At 43.7% G+C, this 16,652-nt stretch overlaps 1 protein-coding gene across 1 annotated transcript; it reads left to right on the top strand.

Moving 5' to 3' along the window:
* Positions 1-308: 308 nt before the first annotated feature.
* mms22l (MMS22-like, DNA repair protein) lies at positions 309-16,180 on the top strand. The gene is given in 27 exon segments (XM_056761656.1): positions 309-412; positions 707-842; positions 1,069-1,277; positions 1,390-1,515; positions 1,607-1,659; positions 1,803-1,890; positions 2,084-2,261; positions 2,530-2,623; positions 2,723-2,853; positions 4,339-4,452; positions 4,529-4,705; positions 4,843-4,905; positions 5,095-5,160; positions 5,162-5,215; positions 5,392-5,627; positions 7,867-8,376; positions 12,304-12,494; positions 12,870-13,020; positions 13,102-13,232; positions 13,518-13,657; positions 13,746-13,902; positions 13,989-14,158; positions 14,254-14,465; positions 14,617-14,783; positions 15,036-15,132; positions 15,218-15,385; positions 15,991-16,180. Coding segments are annotated over 25 exon segments (3,726 nt in total). The 5' UTR covers positions 309-412; positions 707-842; positions 1,069-1,101; the 3' UTR covers positions 16,067-16,180.
* Positions 16,181-16,652: the final 472 nt, after the last annotated feature.

Consider the following 16,652-nt stretch of genomic DNA (forward strand, 5'->3'; position numbering starts at 1 on the left):
CATTCACCAAAATCACAGAGGTGGAGTGCCTTTTGTGTTCTTCCGCTCTCTCCTCCCTCTCGGTCAGTGAAAACAATGGTGTCGGCACAACTTTAATTGTCTTACCTTGTGAGCGCTATACAAGTCCACGACTAATTGAAGCAATCGAAATGACACTCGCTCCTAAATGCACTCAAACGCCTTTTTCTTCGTATTCTCCGCTCTTCCAAATATACATCACCCAGTAAATACGCTACAATGCACATCCTCCGACGACCGGTATATGCTTAATTCCACCATACTTTGACAATGGCATTCGGAGATAAACTCAGATATCTAACCGACATCACTGCACGAGGGCATTTTGCCGGGACTGAAAATGTGCTTTTAAATGTATGCATGATGAGGACAAAGCTGCAGTCGGCGGAGACAGGTCTGCATATGGAAATCAGGATAACCTCGGGTCCAAATGTGTTTAACAGTGATGGACCGGTTTTTAATTTACATTAGACGGATTAAATGTGTTTTATTGCATCAGGTTATTATGCGTATGTTTCTCACGGCACGAAGCGATTCATTTCTAAGCTAAAGGAAATTTCTTATTAGTTGAAGCAGAGCGTCAAACGCTTATTCAAAAGAAATAGCGTTTGCACATACGTGCACATGTTTCGTATTGTGGTTTGTGTTTAAACCGCGGTAACAGTGCCGTCTTTTTCACGCCGCTTAGGAACTTCTGGCCAATGAAAGTGTAGTATCGCATGACAGACGCCTTACTGCGCAGGCGCAGTGCAACCACGTCACTGTAGCGCGGGAGTTCATTCATAACACGAGAAGAGGAAATACATGTTGACAATACTTGTAAAGTAAGTATCAAATATAAACTGTTTCAGACTAAACAACTGTATGGTATGTATTTGTAACAAAATAATACGTTTTGCTTATGTTTGCGCGCCGAGCGCTGACAGTTTAGTGCTTTTGGATCTGAAACGCGAGACTGATCGGTTATTCCTCGCGTTGTAAATAATGTTGAATACTTCCGGGTTATAATCAAGTATAACCAATTCCACTTCGTGCTTTTATTGTCCTCAGTGTTTCCCCAGTGGTCTGTCCCACAGCGTTAATATGGAGGGTGAGTTCTCGCAGTCTCTTACCCCGCCCGTGTCCCCCTCTGCTCTGGATCACTACTGTGATTCTGCCCCCAGTCTGCCCTCATGCTTCACCTGTGCATACGAGCTGGGCAGAGAAGAGGCTGGAAGATTCTCCTCACATGGCTACATAAGCAGAGGGGTCCTCAAGAGGTACTTCAGGGCTTTAGTGAGCTCAAATATTCCTATGTAATTAGTATAGTAATGTATTTCTTCTGTAACCGTTTGTGTTAACCTGCACAATACATTACTCTCCATGTTTCAGGCTTCTGTTAAAGCTCGATCCGGCTCCAGCAGATTTCGAGGGGGACACGGTTGATATTTTCGACTTTCCCTGGGTGACGGAAACGGCGCTGGTTGAATCCACCAAACTTCTGTTTGGCTTGTTGAGGTAGGAGTGCAGGTGTGTTGGTTCTGGAGGAGTGCCACGTTGTCTGCCGAAACAGGAAGGGGCTAATTTGACAATCTGTCTTTCCTCTCAGACAAAAGGTGTTAAAGCTGGAGACGCTGGTGCAGTCCAGCTCGCGTGATTTTGGTGAGCATCTGGATTCGAAAAAGACATTTTGCGTGCCGTCATTTTTTGTACTTCCTTAGTGTGAAGATTCTCTGTGAAGTGTACCATTTAAATGCATGTATGAAAGGCGTTTGTGTACGGATAACTGTATTTTGACATTTTAGGTCAAGCGAGCAGTCTTCACTATGAGGCAGAAGAACTGAGACAGCAGTGTGTGCTGTTCCTCAGCTACGTGAAGGTCTTTCTTTACAGGTAAACTCCATGATTTTGTAATCTCTCCAAACTTGGAAGTATGGTAGTGACGTGGTTTAAATATATTTAGCATGTGCTTTCATCCAAAGCGACTTAGAAATTAGAGAACATTTAACAGTATGTTATATGTCATAATACCAGAGATACTGTAGCCTTCTTATAAGTTGTCGGAATGTGTTATGTTGATTTCTAGGTTTTTGGAGCCTTCGCAGTCCTTAGAGGAAGGTCCTGTTCACCCCTATAAAGACCTGGAGTCTCAGCTGCCCTCTGTCCTGGTGGAGGAGCTCTTCAGTATCACGCTGCTTATCGGACGACTCAAAAATCTGCCGGCCAATGTCCAGAGCGCTTTTACGATTCAGCATCAGGGAAAGGTATGACATCACACATTTGTTGGACAGGGTGTTAATAGCTCAAATGATATTGCATTGGAATATAGTTTTTTATTTGTATTGGGCTTAATGCATTCTTTCAAATCGGTTTTATAGTTAATCATGTCTACAACTATTTTGTTTCTCTGATACAAGATATGTTATTGGTTAATTTCACATACACATCACAGTTATAAGTTTTATTTGCAATATATTTATCTTGTCCAGCCCTGGTAGCAGAAGACTGTATTATTGTTCCCCATCATTACAGCTCTTTCCTCCATCCTGGCAATTGTTACATCTGCATCTGGACATCCACTGGTCTGTTCTGGAGATCCTGCACTTGTTGGAACAAAGGATGACTGGTATGTTGGATTAGATAAATCTAACATTCAAGATGACACGCGTTGCCGTGAATCTTGCATCATAATAATGAAATTCTTTTGACTTGGTGGCCCAAACAGGTCAGATAGTTTATGCCCAACAGTTTGTGAATTTGACTGGAGAGACGCTCACAAACATCAGTCTGCTTGAGGATCAAGTCAACAACCTGCTCTGTGATCTCATTGGGTTGGCCATGAACAAATACAATAAGGTAACAAGGTTTTCGCTCGCATTCATTTCAGTATTAAAGAGTAGGTAGCATGAGATCATGAAAATGGCATTTCATGCAGTCTGTTATGTTGCCGTGTTTGAAAGTAAGCTGTCTGCAAAGTTGTAAGTACGAAGGTGAATAAAGAACAAAGTTATTTGCTTGTTAAAATGGGAGTCGACTCTGAATCACACATACGAGGCTTGGAATAGTTCACCCGTGTATCTACGTCACTATACATAGTCCCCGCCTACGTTTTGCTGAGACTACCGCGAAAACGTATCTCTCCTCCCCCAAAACACTGTCGCTCGTTCGTGATGCGTGTGTATCATGTCTAGAACCTGTGTTCTACGGTGTGACACTAAGTCCGTCTTATTTCAACTACCAAAGGAAGAGCGTCTGACGGAAAAATGTTTACAATTCATTTTTCAAACGATACCTAAGGAGTATAACCTCAGGGTTGTACTGTGCGTGCATCATTTCACCGAAGATTGGTTTAATAATCTTGCCACGTTCAGGGTATGTGAGACGACTATTCTTGAAAGAGGGGGCAATACAAACTCTATTTGGACCTGTTAGCTCCACCGAATCACAATCTGTACGTGTGACTTTTCATTTTGTCTTAACTTCAAGAAATATTTTCATACCTTATGTCCGTGTTTAGCTAATGCATATAACACTAACATTAGCATGTACCGTTATTTCTGGGATGTTTACAGTCTGTTTATCTTGCTATTAACTTTGTATTTTGACACATTTGCCGCACGTGCACCTATATAGATATATTTGGGTGATACAACAATAATTTTTCATAACGTCGACTTTCTAAAATGCTCTATGTACCATGACAACGCACAGTTAAGACGAAATAATAGTATTACTAACGTATTAACAGTATTTTAAGAAAAAAAAAATGTTTTTTCATTGAAGAGCAAAAGCACAACATGCATGTGGTCACACTGGAAGTTTTTATGACAAGAGTTGTCACTCGCCACTGACAAACATCCTGCTCCAGTCGTGGTGGAGTTTGTTGTGGATAAGCGTCTTCTTCCTCGTCAGACTCTGGATCAAATTGGTACGGTAAAATATCGCCATCTCTAGCTACACATATAATATAAATGACATCCAACCACATGTAAATCCATAATCCTGTAATGATGGTAGTGGGATTCCATTTGCGACAAATGATGAACGCGTTTGAGCAATAACAACAGACTACACCATATGACCAATCACATGACACAAGATTAGTGGGTAGGCGGGGCCTAGATGGATGAATCGTGGAACGAATCATTTGAGAGTCAGTCAAGAAGTAAGGTACGAATAACTGCCTATTATTACAACATTATAGTGTAGGAACACATTGTATGTACATAAACTTGTTGTTGGACACTCCATAAACCAAAGTAGGGCCTAAAAACCAAATGCTAGGTACTCTTTTAGTAAAAAAATCAAAATGTCATTCAGTCTTTTGTTTTGTCATTCTAGGTGAGACCAACAGAGATTTTGAAAACCCATCACTATCACTGCCTCTGCACTAAGGAACTATGGATTCTTCTCATTCATTTCCTGGAACACAGGAGTAAAACCCTGCACACACAAGTCAGTGAATGCACACACACACACACTTTGCATGCTTTAGATGGACTTATTATAATTTTTCTATCGTTTCCTCCAGCCTTTTTGGAGTTATGTAAATACTCTGCTCCAGACTGTTCTGAAGGGGGTGCCTTCAGGAGATCGTGACCCGGGGCTCCCCGGACACTGTAAAGAACCTGAAGGGTTCACTTGGTGGTTGCTCACACACCTGGCCCAGCTCGGGATGCACAACCGGAACGGCGTCATTCAACAGAAGGTAGTTTGACACTGCTAACCAGTTGTACTGTATGTGGTTTCAGTTTTTTTTAAATGTTATTAATACTAGATAAACATATCGATTTGATATAAAAATACTGTTTTATTTGATTAGTTGTCTGTTTGTTGTTCTTTCAGAATCAACTAGAGGATAATTGGGCTTTTGCGATCGAGCTGCTGAAATCGAGCTGTGATCCAAAGGTGATGATTGGTGGTGGCTGGGTGTAAAATAATTGCAGGTTCATTGCTTCTGCCGAACGTTAGCATGTGTCGGGTGTTTATTTGCTTAATGTGCTTGTTTCTCCTCCCAACTGATGTGTATGTTTTAGAACATCTTTGTTAGTAAACCTGCCTCGGTATGTGCACAACATCAATGTGATTGTGTTTCAGAGAGCTACGCAAGAAGAGCAGGTTCGGATGGTCGTCCATTGCTGCCTCAGTCTCAGTCTGATATGGGGCCCCGAACGTCAGTGCTGTGACAACCCTCTGGGAATATTATAACAAAAATCTAGTATGTCGTTACAGAGAATCTTTTTAGAAATTCTACTTTATTCATTACTGAAGCAAAGATGTCTATTCATTTATGTGTTGACCTTTTTTTGGCTTTTTATATTAGTGAATACATCTAGACGGTATAGTGTCGATATAACTAATACTTCTCTCTCGTTCTGTTTGATCTGTATACAGAATGGATCTTTCACCGTGCCCTGGTTAGGTGTGTCGGGGCTGGGCAGCATCAGCAGGACTCCCCTTTGTCTGTTGCAGCAGGCCAAAAGCTGCTGTAGCCCTGCGTCTGTCAGCTCAAGCATTCACACACAACTCTACCGCTCCGCCAACTCCTTTCATATGTTCCTGCGCATCTTGGCCCTTCACCTGAGTCAGGAACATGCCGGCGGCGCCCCCTGGAGACAGATCAAGGGCAGGTGAGAATGGTGTGAGAGTCGTGAGGATGGGCTTCGCAATTGTTTATCGGTTCTCGGTTTGAGACCACAGACGCGTGCCTTTTTCAGAGACTAGCAAACTGAAAACACAGGCGTGTCAGAAACGCACGGATCCATTGTCAATCTGGTTCAGCTCAGCAGCGTGCCAGAGAACAGCTGAAACGGACACAATCCGGATAATGCGTTTTTCCATCTGGACCGTGCTCAGCTGCGCGGCAGGCACGAAGGCTAATTAGCTAACAAGCATATTGGTTAATTCACCTTAACGCAGGCGTTCGGGCTTCCAGCGATCACGTGAGGGGGCTAACTTGGCTGGCTTCGAGACCACCTCCCCCTCTGCGACAACACACACGAATACACACACAGGGAGGTGTGGGCCGCGTTGATGGTGCTCCGGCACGGTGGGAGGCAAGGCGCGCGGCGCATTAATGAGATCGGCAGGGAGCGCGTTCAAGCTCGTACGCCGAGAATGAGAAGCATCTGCTTGTGGCAGGCGGAAAAAGCTGTCCGTGATAAACAAACAAACAAGCGACAGACAGGCGAAAAATGCAAACAATATCTCTAGGAAGACTTCCGCTAGTACTTGGCTCATTCTCTACCTCATGTCAACGTCCGAGAGAGCGTGCCACACGGTTTTCTATCTGTGGCCAGACTCCCCGCAGGCGCGTGCGATGTGTTTTCGTCCAAACATTGGATGAATGCTCAAAGGCTTGTTTCTAGTGCAGTATGTTTGTTATAAAACCTGCAGGACTCTGTTTGGGACCACCAAACTGTCAACAGTAGAAAGTGGGGGAGCGGAGGGGGTAAATATTGATTTCTCCTCCTGCGCTGCAGCAAATTGAGCCGCACACGACAGCGCTGCTACCACTGTGTGCCTGAGTGTTTCTGACATTTAACATGGTCTTTTAAAGGCATTTCACTGTGGTGCCCGGAGGATCAAACAACACTCGCGCACATACGAGCAAACAAACTTGCACAAGCTGCTCACAGGCACGCAGCTCTCCGGGAAGACCGAACGTCTGGAGCTTTGTGTGTGAGGTTAGCGTCGAGTTGAGTACTCGGGTTAAAGTGGATGTGTCATTTGATCCTAATAGGCCCCAACACTTGTTTCACTGCTTATTAAAGGGACGGTGGCATTTGTGTGGTGGTTTATAAAAATATGGCTGTAATGGATTCAATATTGATTAGTTTTGTGGCAAAACTTTTATGCGTTGTTGATTGTCGACTAAACGGGGAAAACACCGTGCAATGTGTGTTCCATGATTTCGTACAATATGAGGTCTGAGACGTAAAGGCTCACAAATTAAAAATTTGTCTTCATTTACTCGCTCTCAAGGTAGATTTTTTTTTCATTTCGGTCATCGGAACAACTCGAGGGTGAGTAAATGAAGACAGAATTTTCATTTTTGGGTGAACTACCCCTTTAAGGTATGTTCGCAGTAAAGACGACAACTAAAACTATAAAACGTTTTTAAAATCATTGTTTATTTAAATAGTTCACTCAATAAATATTGGTTTTGTTTACTCAGTCATTATGGGATTCCAAACATGTACTGTATGACTTTCTTCAGCAGAACAGGAAGATATTTGGTGACCAAACAACATTAGCCTCCATTGACTTCCATTGAATGGAAAACCACGGAGGCATTTCTCTAAATATATTTTTTGTGGTCTACAGAAGAGAGAGTCATGTACAGATTATGAATAACATGCGGGTGAATAAATGAGAGAAAAAAAATTTCTGAGTCCAAGCAACAACTATAACAAAGTTAGGATGCAGCAGGTGGAAACATCTTAAAAAAGATAATGGGAAAAAATAAATATTCTTTTTCTAAGATTCAAAACAAATGTCTAGAACTTTGTGACATTGATCACTTTAACATTTTGTACAAAAAATCTGATTTCCATTTAAAGAAAATTTGGAACATTCTCAAATCATGCTGTGATAACATGGATCATTAAGTTGCACAAAATTGTGTCCGTGCCAGCTCAAGTGCATGCTGTCATTAAAGCAAGAAGAACATAGCAAATACTAAGAAATTCATATTAATTTTCCAGTCAGCTTTGACAAAGATTACTATGCGGTAATAACATTTGTAATGAAAAATAATGAATTAAATTAAAGAATGCAAAATAGAAAGTGGGAACTTTGCAGAGTTTTGTTCTTGTTGTTCTTTTCACAGTATGACCGCATATCTCGCCTCGCCTCTCTTCTCCTCAGACTCTACTCAAAGTTCCACCAGCGGCGGATGACGGAGCTTTCTGAAACGGGCCTGCTGCACTTCCTGCTCCTCTTCCTGGTCCTGGCGCAGTGTGCGGAGCTCGAGGACGTGGCCAGCCGAGCGTGTGACTTGCTTGCCATGCTGCCCGCTGACTCGACGCCCCCAGCCATGCGCTCGCTGCACTGGAGAGGCCAGCTGGCTCTTGTGCTGCTGTATTTGGAGAAAGGATTAGATGTTGGCGCGTTGGCGGAGCAGTTGGCCGCCTACTTCAGCCAAACGGCCCGCGAGTTCTACCTGAAGACCACCGAGCCTTCTCGCAAGCTAGCTCTCTGGGTACCACTTAGCTCGTACCTGGAGGGGGTGAGCGAGGTGTTTGAAACCAGCACTAGTCTTATGCTTTCAGAGGAGAGGCTTTTAAACGAAGGCTTTGGACTGTTGCTGCCCGCCTGCCGCCAGTCTGAGCTCAGCTCTGCTTTGGGCTTTCTGCAGACCGTGTTGGCGCAGTTACGGTGAGAGTACACACACACACCTTCACTTACAGATATAAAAACAAACACTCGGGGGCCCCCCAGTGATCTCGGACGCTTATAGATGTGGCACCCTGACCCTTGCGCGGCTCAAATGTTCCCCTGCATCCTTTGTATGTTAACAAAAGATTGATTGTGTAGAAGTTACTGCAGAGCATGGAGATAAGCTTATCATTGTGCCCGGAGCCCCCATCAGCCCCCCCCCGTCTATCTCCCGGGGCCCGCGGCACTCAGGTCAGCCCGTACAGGTGCTGGACGAAAGCTGTGTTGAGTTTCGGCCCAAGGGTCTGGTGCTGGCTGGAGACCACTGAAGGTAGGGATAGCATGAGGTAAGAGTTCAGGGAAGGGACATTGGTGTGCCTTACTTGACCAGCCCGGTGCGATCGTGTACGGTTTCTGGCTTTGTGCGTACATAGCAGCCGAGAAAGACCGTCACAGGTGACACCCTTGTATCATACAATAAACGTGCACACACATGCTCCTCCAAGGTAGAGAAACCACTTCTTGGGTATCCACTCTTCTCATTTTACCTTTCTAACTCTGAATCACTTTAATTCCCACAATTCCTGGCCAGAATCTCGAGGTTGGAGGCCATTCATTTGCACTTTAATGGGCCGCAAACCCAGGTGAGCAAGCATCCCGGTTGCCGCCAAAATCGTGCTGACCCACTTTAAAGAGACGGGGTGCTTGTAGACGTGTCTGCACAAATTATTTCTAATTTGTCCTCAGTTTTGTTGTATTAATGCGTTTTCACAAGCATAATTAATGCATTATTATGTGGGCCCGTAAATTGAACCCTTGCTTCATTATGGCTGTTAGGCTGAAGGTGGCGAACGCAAGCTTTGCGAGAATTAGCCAGCTCGTGGCTACAGGGCGATGTAAGGGAGACTGTAACTGACGATGATTCACGCAGATAACACAGGCCAATATCTAGTCACGCTCTAATTCGCCTCATCGCATTCCCAGCCATGATCCTGGATGTGTGTGTGTGGGAGGCGCGATCGCAGTGGTGACCCCGGCAGCATGGCGGCGCCTCGCCGAGCAACTAATCGAGTTCTCGCCAATCGATTAATCGGGTTCCTGCCTGCAGCGCTTTTGCTGTGTGACCTGGTTGCCTGCAGGGCAACGGAAAGTGTGTTGACAGGCTGTAGAAGGAGGAGGTGGGCATTAAGTGTGCATGTCTATGTTTATAATTTTCAGGGTAGTAGGGGGTTTTTGACAAGCCATTTAAGTAGTATGTTTGGCAGGAAACTGTCAGAAGAAGGAGATTAATAGGAAAAGCTTACCTGAAATGAAACTTCTCTCATAATAAACTCATCATCATGCCATCACAGATGTTGATAACTTCATATCATCAGTCAAAACAAGGCTTTTAATAAAACTATTAGTCAATTTATATACATGTATAGATCCCAAAAAAACTCTTAAAGGTGTCTTTCCAATCTAAATGTCACCAGGGGTTTAGTAAATGTCTTGTGAAGCAAAATTCTAGCTGTGTGAGAAAATGTCTTCATTTCGTGAAATTGTTTAACAAAATTAAAAAATATATTCAAGTGTAAAATCAAATATAGCAATTTTCTTTTTCGCGGTTAATTGTTCCTATGTAGTCATTCTATGTATATTTGAATTCAGCGTTCTGAAGGGTTTCTTTTGGTTCCAGTTTTTCCAAATATACCGAAGCCCAATATTATATGTTGCTTAATAAGAAGACGTTAGTTAACTTGTTATTAAATTCATTTCGATTGGATTTAATGTTTTTTTTTATATGCCTGTTGGGAACATACACATGTAGATAAAGTGACATATATTTTGAATTCCGAAAACATTTGTGTTTGAAAAGAAAAGGAAGTTGTATGCATCTGGGGGACGCCACAAGATTGAGTGAAATTTTTAATTAAAGGTCCAGTGTGTGTTTTTTTTCTACTGATATATACAAATATACAAAACCATGTCTTTGAGAGGTGTATAAAGACCTTACATAATGAAGCGATTTGTTTTTATTACCTTAGGAATGAGCTATTTATATCTACATACACCACGGGTCCCCTAGCATGGAATTCGCCATGTTGTTTCTACAGTAGCCCGAAATGGACAAACTGAATGCTGAATGCGTTTCGTTAATAGGTTATCTCCTTCGGCAAAAAAACGTGACGCCATCTTAGTTCTGTGTCAGCCACCGTAGTGCTTCAAAAGGGGGGGTGGAGTGAGTAGTTGGTTGCAATTCGCAACCTCACCACTAGATGCCGCTTGATTACATACACTGGACCTTTAGGGGGGGGGCATGTGTTCTTGTGAAGACTTAGTTTATAAATGAGCTGAACGTTACAATAAGAGCCGAGCAGTGATTTGTCTTTGTTAATCATTATTAACTACATTGCATTTTAAACTACACTTAGCTGGGATTAATTTAGCCCTCGTTTAATATTTAGAACACTTGTACTACATTAATTGCATGACATTTCCCCTGGAGCAAAAAGTCTTACTGAGAGGAATTCGTTTTTTCAGTTCACGGGTAACACTTGCGTTCGATTCTGAGGATGACAAAACCTTGAATGCACTTTAAGTTGCTTTGAAAGAGAGCATCTGCTAGCGCATAAATGTAATATCTCCACTGTTGAAATAGTAGTTTGAGATGTCAGAGAGTTCATCCTTTTTGTTTGATATTTCTTAAATAAGTCTTCTCTTATCCACTTTGGCACAACCATAATTTGCCATTTTGTGTCAGATGGTGTTCTTACGATGCTTATCTGAGTGTGTGATTCCATGTGTCAAGCTACGCCAGGGTGCACGGTGTGATTGTGTAAATCCGCGTGTATGTTCCAGTGGTGTGTGTTTAAAATCTGTACTGCGGAGAGATTAAACCAGTGTTCAGATGGTATGGTTTGTGTACGTACGTTGTGTGTAAAAAGCTGCAGCGAGGGGATTAAGTGGGGTCTCTGACGACGTCTCATACAATGAGGGTTGATGGGTGTGAAAGGCCCATTCCGCGGCGGTAACGAAGCTAATGAATTCACTCTCTAATCGATTGTCTCAGCTCTCTGTGGATTAGACGCAACCTTGCTGGAAGGCTGGAAGGTGCACGCGAGGGCGCGTGTGCACGCGACGCTCGCCTCAGCGTTCTCACTTTCATCGCCGAGAATGATGGGACAGGAGGATCATCTCCAGTCTAAATGAGATTACAGCCCCTTCAGCTGCTTATCTGCACTAATGCCAGCCGCTGTGGAGCAAGACTCGCGATCTCGGCCCCAACCGCACAGCAGCGCCAGGCCGCAGAGGAACCCGCTTGCCCCACACCAACAGCCGTGGTCTTATCCCTCTGTCCAGGGAGATGAAGAGAATTCACAGAGAAAGAGAGGCCAGAGGGCAGAAGATAATATACAGATGGGGCGGTACGATTTTAAAGGAAGAAAAGGAAATGGGAAGATGAACCTGAAAGGATGATTTGAGGAATAAAACAGGAACTTTAGAGAAAAGGAAAGGGATGATATTTTAAATCATCTGACCTGAAATTTAAAGGGGAAGTTCAGTAAAAAAGAAAAATTCTGGACATGCCCTAGAGTTTCAAATCTGTATAAATGTCACGGAGAAAGATATTTTGAAGAATGCTAGTAACCAAGAGTTCTTGGCCACCATTGACTACCATAGTAGGAAAAATGACAGTGGTAGTCAAAAGTGCCTCAAAACTCTTTCACCTACATTCTTCAAAATATCTTCTTTTGTGTTCAACTGCGTAAAGAAATTCATGAAGCGATTCTTCCATCTATGGAAACGTGTATTATATTGCATTTGAGAATGAGGTGCGGAGAAAAAAGATTTTGTAACTGACCTAAGAAGTGTACAGAAAACAATCAACAAAAGTGCTCAGCTTCATGTTTGCCTTTAATCGCTTCCTATGTTTCTTTCTTTTAGGAGAGTTCAACAGCGCTGCAACCAGCCGCCTCACACCACCGCAGACTCTCCCGGCTGGGCTCCGCTCCCCAGCGTGGCTAAAGAGCGTCACCAAGCGGTGGCGTCGACACTGTGGTCCCACTTCTTCCCCTTTCTGTGCAGCATGAGGCTCTCCCAGACCCCCCCGTCACAGCTTGCGGACGCCGCAGCAGGTCAGGGAAATGGAGAAAATGAACTCTTGTTCTCTCCGGGACTCTCTTTGCATGGCTGCTTTTTCTCTGCGGGCTCTGATCTGAAAGAGCTGAATAGAGGCCGATTGCGCGCATGTGCAGCTGATCGGCTGCACACAGCTGGAAAAATTCACAAAAAAACTAATTTCTGTCACTGATATTTTTCGATAATGACATTCTCTCATTTTCTTATCACACAGTCCCGCTTTATTGTTAAAATTACAATGCTTTTCAAGGACCGAGGTGTGGACAAAATGTAGTAGTAGCACAGCTATGGGTAACAACGATTCTTATGGAATGCACTGTGAAATGTTAAAAGTGTCTGTCAAATGCAAAATGTTCATTTTCGTCTTTTAGGCTTCACGCTATTGGCATTAGACATGCCAGGCTCCGCCCCTCAAAAGCTCCAGCCCCACCCCATCCAGTCCATAATGCAGAGCTTCGGCTGGGATGAAATGCTCCACCCCTTGCTGGTGACCCACTATCTAAATCACCTGCTTCAAAACGGGTAAGTATCTCTTCCGCACATTCTACTAACCCTTGTATGGTTTGCCACGGTTTTCCTGGACTTGGCTCTGTTTTTCCACAGAGAGCTTGTCAGTTGGGTCAGTTCCGGACCGGGCTCAGGCTCAGCTCAGGCTTTGTGTGTGCGTGCCTGGATGCGCTGTGTTCTACAGCAGTACCTCCATAAAAGCCAAGACGCCCCAGACTCAAGAGCAGGTAATCGGGCGTTTGCTGGTTTATATACCACAGGAAACAAGCCGAGTGGTCTTGACCTAGGGCACTTATATTGAAGGATGGTTCCTCAATTATGAATTTTATAATTTATGAAAATGCGATATCCTTCTGACTTTTAGTGTTACACAAAAGCCAAACAATTTAAATTGAGCTTGACCACACCTAAAATCAAGTAAACTTGCACTAACTACTCTTTGTTGCCCACAACAATACAGAATTCGTTTTTGGTTAGATCAAACCGAGCAGCTGTGGTGTTTCTATGTGCAGGAAGAAATCTGGACGAACAGCTGGCCGAGTTAACCAGACAGGTATTCCGGCTTCCAGAAGTTGAATCTGTGCTCCAGAAAGCGGGCCTGCATTCGGCTGCTGTCAGAGAACCTAAACCCGCATTAGCTTTGTTCATCAAGGTAAGCACACTTAAACACACTTTATTCCTGAAGATCAAATATGTAATCCGTATTGAGTTTTTGGAACCGTTTGGTTGTGGTCAACCAGGCTGTGGGCAGATGGTACTGTGAGCTCCAGGTTCTCGCAGAGCGCTCTTCGATGGTGTCTCGGGCCCTGGAGTATGTTGGAGACATTCTTAAATACATCAAGCCTTATCTTCTGAACAAGAGCCGAGAGGGTCTACAGCTTTCCTATTGGGCCGTCGGTCAGTGCCAACAACTTTCTTCCAGTCACTTGAATCCATTCTGGTCCCCACTTTTTATTATCTATGACATGATTATTTTTTTCTAGGCTGCTTGGTCAAGCACTGGAGCCACCTTTTGGCCACCACTAAAGCTCAACAGCTGCTGTTCCGCATTGTAGATGTCATGCTACTGCCCCACGCTCTCCTCCAACAGGACAGTGGTGCACACACTCAAATGTTGTCGGCCCTCAAAGACAGTCTGCCTCTTTTCCTGCAGGTTAGAGAACCCCCACAAAGTGTCTCAAACCCAACACATTCGCTCTCTGCTGATAGATTTGTATCAGTTGACGAAGATCATCTTGGTGCTTTCAGGGTTTGTCAGCGGCTGTGGGCGTGTCCCAGTCTCAGGGGGCGTACGTTAAGCAGCAACTGCACAGTGTAATCAACCAATATCTGAGCCGCTTCCTCCCAGCCACACCCTCTATTGGGGCGGTGGTCAATCATCCCGTACTGCTGGCGGCCTGCGAATCAAACGTCACCCCTCAGGGGGAAAGACTGAGGAGAAGCATTCTGCAAGTGCTGAGGTATCTATATATTTCACTTTTCGTAATAGCAGTAAAAAAATGACATGTAATGATCTACTTGTATAGTATTGTGTTTATATGTTTTCAAACAAAAGCTTTGCAGCAGCGCTAGAACGAAATTTCTGAATTCTATTTTCTTCCATCTCTGCAGAGATAACTTCCTCCAGTTTAAAGGTCACGCCCCTCCGCCTCGATTGGCTGCCATTTTGTCTTTCCTGTTGGAGCTCTTGAAAAGAAACAATGACACAGACCCCTCCCTACTCGCTACACCCCTCCCTTTGGTTCTGCGCTGTCTGATGCTGGTCAACGAACCACAGGGTAGGCAGGAACATGACGTATAATCCACTTAGGGTTTTTTACGGTTGTTTACATTGACGGTTGAGTCACAAGAAATGCGGGGAGATGAGGTGGAATGGGACACACCCAATTCAGTTTATGACATTGTAGAGAAAATCTATTCTTATTTACATAAAAAAATTGTCATAAATTATATTCTAACGTAGTCGGTTATGCATTTTGACAATTATGTTGCTTGTATAAGAATTACATCTCTATGAATGTTTCTTTCAGTAAAGAGATTGAGTACAGAGGTTACACAGCTTATTGTGGAGAGATGCACCGCTTCGGCAGGAGAGCAGCCGAGCGAACACACCATTTCTATACTACGGTAAGTTACCTCCGATGGCTTTAAAGACTGTACTAACTCGACCAGCGCAACATACTGACTGTATATGCTTTGTCCTCTTTGCCAGGGCCTTTGTGGAAGAGAATGAGGGTGTATATGACCAGCAAGTGTATAATGTTCTGGAGGTTGTGGCCGTTCTTCACCCCTCCACTGTGACGGCTCTTATTCCCTTTCTGTCACTGAGCCTTAGAAAGACAGAGAGCAAGAGAGGTCTGGGAAAAAACTCCTCACTCAGGTACAGCAACCGTAGCCGCACATGTCTGCTTAGCCCTCAAACGAAACAGAAGCTGAAACTGAATGCTGGTTTGTTACTTTATTGAACAGAGGTTTATATAACCTCTTCATTTTAAATGCTTATTTTAAAACAAACACTAAGTATAGTACAATGGTTTTTGATGGATTGATTACCATTTTAGCATAGCTTTAACACAAATACCAAGGTTGTAGCAAAGCCATGGTTAAAGGAACAGTTTAGTGACTCACCCGTCAAGTTATTCAAAATCTGTTTAAATGTCTTCGTTCTGACGAACACAGATAAAGATATTTGGAAGAACCCTACAGTGCTTGGCCACCATTGGCGAACATTGTAGGAAAATTTGCTTTGTTCTGTTGAACACCAAAGAAGATATTTTGAAGAATGTAGGCGAGCAAACAGTTCTGTGCACTTTTGACTATCATCATAATTTTTCCTACTATGGTAGTCAATAGTGGCCAAGAACAGTTTGGTTACAAGCATTCTTCCAGATATCTTTCTCTGTGTTCATCAGAACAAAGACATTTACACAGATTTGGAACAACATTACGATAATATTTTTTTTATATGATCTATTTCTGTTTTAGGAATGGCTATAAGAAGCTGCTGGGTCTGCTTGGAGAAAGTGGCCAGGCTGAGATGATCAGTTTAGAGGAAGACTGACCTTGCATCCAATTCCAGCATTAACTCTCATACCTCCACTGTAAATGATGTACATGATGTGTAGAGTAGCCAGCGTATCTTTGTATTTTGTGCAATAAACGTGTAACATATTAAGTTCCCATCTGTTCTTTGATTTACGTAACTAACCAACAAAAGTCAAATGTACTACAATATGGCCTGGCCTCCATAAGCATTTCTGGCCTGCACAACCGGCAATGAAACCACAAATATGACTCCCTCGATCACCCACTACCACCAAACCTTTCCTTTAACTATTCATACTGTTTGCAATCTCCATGCAATTCTGTCCACAAATTGCCTAGAGCCTCTCATCACTCCTACCCTTCCTTCTCTCCCTCTCCTCCATCCCAATCATTCCTTTCATTTCCATCTGCAGCTCCCCCCGCACCTCCATCTCGGCTCCGGGTTCACTTTTGCAGCCAGCGCACTTGCACCTCGCCCGCAGTGTGGCACAGGCATCACACTTCATTAGAGCAGAGCCATCAAATGAGCCGCGCCGTCGCTTTCACCTCGCTCTCAGACACGTCACTTGTTCATTCTCCGAGCTAATCAGCAGTCAATTTCA

This window comes from Triplophysa dalaica, chromosome 12, assembly GCF_015846415.1.
Source record: "Triplophysa dalaica isolate WHDGS20190420 chromosome 12, ASM1584641v1, whole genome shotgun sequence".
Classification (NCBI taxonomy): Eukaryota; Metazoa; Chordata; class Actinopteri; order Cypriniformes; family Nemacheilidae; genus Triplophysa; species Triplophysa dalaica.